The 8,748-nt window shown below is 41.8% G+C and overlaps 1 protein-coding gene and 1 pseudogene across 1 annotated transcript in view; both read left to right on the top strand.

The window, feature by feature from the left end:
* The window catches only part of ARHGEF28 (Rho guanine nucleotide exchange factor 28), a gene marked incomplete in the record, with an annotated part of 274,949 nt that overhangs the window by 75,325 nt on the left and 190,876 nt on the right, over positions 1-8,748 (top strand). The window contains 1 exon segment of the mRNA XM_027772037.1: positions 8,080-8,263. Within this exon segment, the coding sequence (XP_027627838.1) occupies positions 8,080-8,263 (184 nt within the window).
* Positions 705-1,730, top strand: LOC102473385 (melanoma-associated antigen B16-like; annotated as a pseudogene).

An 8,748-nucleotide genomic window follows, 5' to 3' on the forward strand; every position in this document is an offset into this window, starting at 1 on the left:
ATCGGTGCACAAGTTGAGACTGCCATAAATATGTATGTGGCTTTGGAAATCAGAGTAGACCTTATTTTAATGGACTTATGTGAATTAAAATAAATTTCTTGGTCTTCCAAGACCTTACTGTGTTGAATATACTTCAATATCTCTACTCAGGAGTTACGAAACATTACAAAGCCTTACAAAACAGAAGTACTCTTGAATCAATGTGTTATTTAAGACTATCATTTGCTTCTAGATTATTGTGCCCATCACATTTTTGTTGTAATAGTTTGCTCAATGTTTAAGGCTATTGCTGGCTTAGTGGTTAGTGATGTGGATTAAAAATAACTTGTAAAAGTCACAGAAAAGATTTGTTGCCATTCCTTGGTAAACATTTTTGGCTAATGGATAATACGAGCTGATTGGGAAGACAGTGTTGTAAAAGAGAGACATAGATGTGTATTTTGCTAACCACCTGTTTACTTATTTATTTATTTTAAAAAGTTTATTTATTTATTTTTGCCATGAGTGAGAGAGATAGACAGAAACAGAGACAGATGCCTCCAACAGGGTCCTGATACTGGAATCTACCCCTGGCTGTCAGCCAGCCTAAGATCATGGGCAAGAGATCGAGTCAGCAGAGAGAGAAATCGCAGGTGCGGCCTGGTGTCAAGGTAGTGATCTCCCATCATTTACCTTTCGGCCTACTGCCACCCACAAGAGTCATGATGTCTCAGGATCAAGAGAGTCCACAGTGCACAGATGATCAGCACCTCCAGAAGCACGGTGAGGCCCAGGGCTCTCAGGTTGCTCAGGGCTCCAAGGCAGTGGAGGAAACTTCTCACTACTCCTCTCACACTCTGATGCCTGCCAACCTGAGTGAGGCTGCTTCTGCTGAGGCACCCAGTGCTCCTGAGGGTCCTCAGGGTTTCTTCACCTCTTCCATTGCCATCATTGCCACCTTATGATAGTGTAGATGTGATATGGGCTTCAGTAGTGAAGAAGAGGAGGAGAGTTCATGCACCTCAGAGGATGAATCAGATGATGAGAATGTGCCCACAGATGCTCTCTATCAGAAAGTGGCCTTGTTGGTTAATTTCATGCTGATCAAGTATTGAATGAAAGAGCCAATAAGAAAGGCAGATGTGCTGAAGATCGTCTTACAAGAGGAATTCCCTGAGATCCTCCTGAGAGTCTCTGAGCGCATTGAGATGGTCTTTGGTCTTGATGTGAAGGAAATAGACCACTCAAGCCACTGTTATGGCCTCTTCATCAAATTGGGCCTCACCTACAATGGCATGGAGAGTGGCGAAGACGGCATGCCCAAGGCTGGCATCCTGATACTCATCCTGGGTGTGATCTTCATGAAGGGCAACCGTGCCACTGAAGAGGAAGTCTGAGAAGTGCTGAATATGACAGGAATCTATTCTGGGGAGGAGCATTTCATCTTCAGCGATCTCAGGAAGCTGATCACCCATGATTTGGTGAAAGAAAACTACCTGGAGTACCAGCAGATGGCTAACAGTGATCCTCCACGCTACAAGTTCCTGTGGGGCCCAAGAGCTCATGCTGAAACCACAAAGATGAAGATCCTGGAGTTTGTGGCCAAGGTTCATGGGACTGACCCAAGTTCTTTTCCTTCTCAGTATGAGGAGGCCATGAGAGATGAAGAAGAGAGAGTCAGTGCTGGCCCCACCTCTGTGGCCACTGCGGGTTGTAGTGCTGAGTCCAGTAGCTTTGCCTCCTCCAAGTGAAGTCAGGGTAGATTGTTCATATGCTGTTGAAGAAGGAAGTTAGTGTTTAGAAAATGTAGGTTCAGGTTGGAGCTAGAGGAAAAACAAAATATATCATCTGTGTGTATTTTGTATAATGTGACAGCATATTTTATTGTTTGATAGCTGTATTACTCAAATGCTGATTTGTTTTAATAGAGACTTAGTTACCTTCAAAATCTCTAAGGTTTAACTGATATTGATCACACATTTAGTAGTATTTATGAGGTTTCATAGCAAGAGTTTTGTTACTTTGTAAAAGTAAAATTTTCCATCTTATTTTGTGATCTGGAGTAAGATAACATTCCATTTCTTGGGCATCTTAGAAATATGAAATCACTCAGTTCATGTTGCTGTCATCAATAGAGATAAATAGAGAAAATTGTAAAAGATACTCTATTCTTATCTGTCTTGTATCTCTTTTAGTCTCTTGTTCTGTAAAATTAAATGTTATGTGCAGGATGTACCTACCTCTTTCCAGAGTGTATGGAATAAATCTTAATAAATTAGAAAAAAACAAAAAGAAAGATCATGGGCAAGCATGTACCCAGCATACTCAGGAAGGCCTCCAGACTCGAACGTATTGCATTTTACCTCTGCGCCACTGTTAGTGTCCAGCCACTTATTTGTTCAAACAGCAGATCCCATCCTTGGCTTTTGGCTTTACATTAGAATCACTTGAGAATCTTTAGACAAGACTGATGTCGGAGCCCTAGTTCGGAAGTTTGGGACTCAAACAGCTGAGTTGCCATGTGGGGTCTAGCCGCTTAACCCCATGCCACCTGGCTGGCCCAACATTAGTCTGTTTCGATAAAACATTTTTTTGGTATGTACAGATATGTGTATATGTATATTGTGTGTGCATGAGAGAAGGATGGGGAAACAGAAAGATGGAGACATACATGTAACAGAGAACCCAGAAGTACCTAGACCTCTCATCTTCTCCCAGTCATATTTTCTGCTTTCCCTTCAGAGAAATTATTCTGTCATGGTAACCATTTTCTTGGTTTTTTGGGGGGTGTGGGTTGTGGGTGGGGTTACTACCTATGTATAAATTCCTGAATATAGTTTAACTTTCACTTGTTAATTTCATATTAATTGAAACATGTCTCGTGTATTCCTCTGTGGCTTGATTTTTTCCCCCTGAATGTAATGTTATACTTGTTACTTTTTTGTGTTAGTTTTTAACTCACTTTTATTGTTGCTAGAACACTATTGTATGATTATGCTGCTATTTATTTTATTGTTAGTGGGCATTTAGATTAGTTCTAATTTTGACTCCTTTACATTCTATACATGTTTCCTGGTGTGCACAAAGTCCACTCTTTGCTAGAGTCTCTATACAGGAATGGAATTGCTGTGAGATGGATTTGTTTAAGATATTAATGTCTTCAAATTTATTAATGTCACTGTTCAATTGGTACAAAATGGTTGTACCAATATATATTCCTCTACCATGGATTGTAAATTCTGAAGGGCTTGGTTAATTAATTTTATTACTTTTTTAAAATGGAAAATTTTTAGAGAAGTTTTAGGTTCATAGAAAAATTGGTAAAAGGTACAGAAACTTTCCTGACCTAGCCTTGTATAGCTTCCCCCATTATGCACATCTTCCATATAGTGTCTGTTATAATCGATGCGTCTACATTGACAAGTTAGTTTCTTTTTTGGTCTTACAAGATGCATTTTCAGCTCACTGAAAGGTATCATTAGACCTTGTGTACATATGATAATACTTCTGAATTCAGACAGATTGAAATTTCTGATAATGGAAAGGGATATTCAGACCTCCTGTAGGTATGATAGTGGTTCCAAATTCACAGAAACAACACTGCTTTTCTTGAAAAACAACCAAACTGGCCATCCATGCTCTCTGCCCCTGGTGCCCTGAAAGTTCTTTTGGTGTGTACTGTTTTTCACAGATCTTCACTCACCCTAAACTCAGGGCAAGGCTGAATGCGTTTAGGAACCTTGGGTCTTTGCTGAGACAGCCTCATTTTATAGGCAAGGAAACAGATGCTCCACAGAGCAAGAAGCATGAACCCTGAGTTTCCTTCCCTATCTAGGGCAGAGGAGTCTCCTCTTCTGATTCCATGATGGGGATGGCTTACTGAGTGACACGGGCCGTTCAGTTCCTTTCTGTGTCTGGGCGATGGCGCTCCCAGGATGTTAAAAGCCAAACCTGTTAATGCTTGCCATTAGTGCAATTATTAGTGATTCTCTTAGTTACATTAGTTCAAACAACTCCTGACACCAACTAAATGGGAAGAGACGTAATTATTTGGTAAACTTTTGTTTTTCATTTTCATTAAATACTCTCACCTCTGCCAAATTGTATAACTTGTTTCCACAGTGTTTTCCTGGCTGTTGTTAGAAAATCTGAAACCCTAGAACAAGCAGAATTATTTATATATGTCATATGCTTCCTGTTTCAAGCTGTTCACTGTATTCTGTGTTCTGAACTTTCATGCTAAATGAAAAAGCTCCTTCTTACAACATTTTGGTCAGTTTTTAATTTTGTTTCTTTAAATATCAGAAGATCCTCTTTTCCCCTGCCTTCCTTCTTTCCTAGGAAGAGGATAGATGCTCAGATAGAGGAAGACAGAAAAAGTCAGCAATGAGTGATTCAGCCCCACGTGTATTGTTCTCTCTCCTTGAACAAGGTGTAAGGATTGAGCCAGAAAGGAGAGAAGGGGCGGGGAAGGTTGGGACCAGCAGAACAGGCTTGGAAGGCTCTGCTGCACTCCTCGCACTCACTCCGTGAATGTGAATGTCAGAGAAGGACACCCCAGGTATAATGGTAGCTAGGACACTGTACCTGGCCCTGTAGGGAGTACCACTTAAATGATTGATATTATAGTTGCCTTTACCAATGGTATTATTTAAAAAGGGGACACAACTTTTTTCGTTGTTCCCTTTCGGTCATATTTTTCTTGGATGAAAATTGCAACGTGTACAACCATGAGACATTTCTTACCAGATTCAGATTGGGGCCTCTGGCTTAGAAATTCCACCATAGTGTGGCTCATGCTCACAGGCTGTCCTATGTTGAGGACATATGTATGTGTGCGTGCGTGTGAGTGCACATGCACACACATGAGTGTTTGTCTTGTGAGCTGATCCTAACATATCTCTTCTCGGTTATTATCTTAAAAGAAAGAAAAACACAAAGGTTATCACACATGCCCTGCTGAGGATCTGTTAAGTACAAATCACCCCCTTTTAAATCGAATTAGTAGAAAGGTCAAAAACTTACAGGATAAAATAGTTAGAGATATGTTCTTTACCAGTCAGTGCAGCTCTTTTGGTTTCTGTAAAGGCGACGATATCAAGTATATTAAACAGCTCTCTGGTTGGAGGGCACTGCCTTGTCTGCTGTCAGGTATTTTGCCACTTTGGATGTGACTTCACTGGGGATCTGCACTGTCATGCAGAGAAACGACGGAGCAAATACACAGAGAAGTTCATGTCATTTCACTGTGATAGTTTACATGTTTACGCATTTAACATATAAAGCCTTGCAGCCGTAGATCTAGATACAGAAATCGTATAAACGAGTTAAAACAGTGAACTCCGCGGTTTCCTTCTCATTTCGTGTGCAGTGGAGCTTTTCCTTTTAGTCATTTCGATTAGAGTTTGTTGGATGCCGACTCCCCATGTGTCAGCAGCAACAGCCAGCTGGTAAGGGAAAAACTGAGCTTTCAAGCTGGGCCTGTGGCTTAGTGGTTAAAGGAGCCAACTCCCATATGACCAGCCGCAGTTCAAATCCCAGCCTTGGCAGCCTAAAAGCCATGTCAGGCGTATGTGTATGTATGTCCCAGATCCAGACAGGATAGAAAAATGGAAGAGAGTCGTGATCATGCCCCATTAAGGGTTGCTTTCTCCATCTTGCTTCCTTTGACGAGCACAACTGCCCTCTGGAAATAAAAAAAAAAAAAAAAATAAAAAGAAAAGAAAAGAAAAAGAAAAAGGCTGCATTTGCTGCCTGCCATATTGCTAGGGGAACAATACCTCTACATAGCCTTCGTGGTGTCATGAAGGGAGAATGCCAAGATGGGCATTTAGCGAGAATTTGACGGCTGGTTTAATGAGTCTTTAATGAGGGGCTGATGGTGGCAGATGGTAGGCAGAAACAGAAGCTTGATTAGGATGAGTAAGAATGATACAGTTTAGGACTGGTTTTAGAGCTTAAACCGTCAGTTGGTGGTTCCTACTGAAGAGGTGTTTTTTAATTTTGTCATCAAGTGTGTGCACTCACCAGAGAGAGACAAAGAGAAAGAGGGAAATGGAGAAAGGCCTCCTATGAGGGATGGTCATGCTGCAACCCGTTCTCCTCCATTTCTCCCTCCTTTTGGAGTGCATGTACACACAGGTGCCAAGCATGTTTTTCAAACTGTTGGATCCAGGCCTTGAACCACGCAGTCGGCCCTCTGAGATCTAGCTGCCCTAACTACCACTCCAGCAGCTGGCCTGAGCGAATGAGTTTTGAGAGAAGTTTCTGTAAGGAACATGCATTTGTCTAAACAAGAGTTTCCTGGAAATGTAAAATCATGTTAACGATGAAAATAGAATAGTAAAATCATGTTAATACGATAGTAAGCTGTGTGGGGAAATAGATGTTTTTGTCTTTAGTGTGCAATTTATATACAAGAGTACATGGTTTCTGTTCTCAGAGTTCAGTCAATAGGCATCTGAGGCAGAACTAAGATGGATGCTCATATAGCCGTGGCCATATATTAAAAGCTAACTTTCCTAGATACTCGCCGGGGAAAGAACTATTGGCCGTTTATTTATACATTCAATATGCAGCTACTTATGAAGCCCATACCAAGTGTCAGGCACTGTACTCGGACTTTAGATAGCAACCCCAGGATAGAAGACAAAGGCCCTACCCTCTTGGGTCCTTCCTTTCAGTGTGATACAGCATTGCGTGGACCTCTTTCAGGTTGCAAAAAGCCAAGACAGGTTTTAGCTGGAAGCTTGGTATAGCTCAGATTCTTACTATGTGGTCACTGCAACAGGTGAGTGCTGGAGTTTTCATGTTCAGATTGTTAAAATTAGGCTTGCTTTATGTATGTCTTGGTGTCACAGACCTAGACGCTTTAAGTTAGGCCAGTTTATTCTTTTATGTTTTTACAGTGTAACTTTCACCACGTGTCAGCCGTTGCAGGCACCGGACAACTTGGTAGGAATATAGGTGTACCAACTTTACAAATTAGGTCATTTAAACATGCACAAATAACTGATATTTTTAACAGCCAGTTTATATTCAATTCTACAAATACCGAATGACTTTAGTTTGCCAGATGTTGTACTAGGTGTTAGGAATTAAAACCTTCAAGGACCCCTGTAAGGTGATACGGTCAGGGAGCAGTCACAGCATAGAGTGGCAAACGCCATCATGGAAACCAAGAGCCCCCCGTGCAGGGGCGGTGAGGAGGCACAAGCCTCGCTGTTTAAGTAAAACATTGGGGTGGTGTTGGCAACATTGAAATATCAAGGATTTAGCAGATGGACTAAAAGCACCACTGTAAGTTTTGAGAAGGACTATGGTCTCAAATTTTCTGGACATACGGAGCCCACTTCAACAAGGAAGAAGCAGCTCTGATAATAACGGGTAGAAATAGAGGCTCCTTTACTGTCTTGGTTTCTAAGCCAGTCTTGTCCAAGTAGCAAGAAGTCTCTAAAGGCTGCCTTGGAAATTGGCAGGGGTCTCTTGCAAAGGATTGCCTTTCCCACAGCCTGGTTTCCGTAGAGGCCTTTACTGCATGCTTAGTGATAGGTGATACGACTGCATAGCACAGTGGGTGGAAAGAACATTGCACCTGTGGGGCGTGGACCTGATGCCAGCACCTATTGACTGCTGACCTTGGACAAATCATGTGACCTCTCCATAGGTGTAAAATGTAATGTTAGGATTAAATGGTTTCGGTCATTCCTTCTAGCTCAGACATTTTAATTATATCTAAATACATTTCAAGCAGTGTCACTGGCACAGTCAGTACCATACTCAACTGCAGTGCTAGAAGCTCCATGGCCAGCTGTGGGTTTGGATCTCCAGCCCAGTTGGCCTGCAACTCACTGGATAAACATGCATGTAACATGCATGTACCCCAAATTCTGGGAAGCTGGAGGGCTAGGGAAAGGGGATTGAAACATAACCCAACTCTGTTGAGGGTGCTTCTCTCACTCTTTCTCTCCCTCTTTCTTGTGTGCATGTATGTACATTCTTTATCATAAATAAAATAAATTTAAAAAAATCTCTGATAATATGTGCAAAACAACTTCGTAAATTGAGGAATTAATATTGTATGTTTTCCTTTCTCTTCAGTATCTCTACACAGAGAGTCTCTTCTACACTTGGCCGCAAGATGGGGCCTGGATAAGCTTTTCCAGTTCCTCTTGTGTCTCCCTGGGGGAGTCCAGGCCTTGGCTTTACCTAACGAAGAGGGTGCCACACCGTTAGACTTAGCTTTACATGGAGGACACTCCAAGCTGGTGGAAGACATCACCAAGTGAGTTTAGCTGCTAGTTGCTCTGTTAATCTGTTTCTATAAAGTCTACTAATCATTATGGAAAAATGGAAATCACCAAACAATAAACTAATACTGGTTTGTTTTACTCTTAGTCCTCATAAATATAGTATAGATATACATATAATACATAAACAGGTAACACAGATATATGTGGTGTTAACATTTCATGGGGAACAGACAATTTGGAAAAAATGTCTCAAATGTATAGAGGACCAGCAGTTAGCATAATGGCTATGTCACTGGACTCCCATGTAGTCAGCCGCGGTTCCCGTCCCGGACCTGGTGGCTTAAAACACGCTGGGCGCGTGTGCGTGTGTGCCCAAGATCCCGAGAGGAGAACGGAGGAGAAGGGATTGCGGCGTGACCATCCCCACTGGGGGGTGATTTCTCGCTTTCTGTCTCCCTGTCTCTCTCTGTCTGTCTGGTGAGCACACGCACCCTATAGCAAAAACCTCTCCAAAAAA

This window comes from Tupaia chinensis, unplaced genomic scaffold, assembly GCF_000334495.1.
Source record: "Tupaia chinensis unplaced genomic scaffold, TupChi_1.0 Scaffold000250_1, whole genome shotgun sequence".
In the NCBI taxonomy this organism is placed as follows: Eukaryota; Metazoa; Chordata; class Mammalia; order Scandentia; family Tupaiidae; genus Tupaia; species Tupaia belangeri.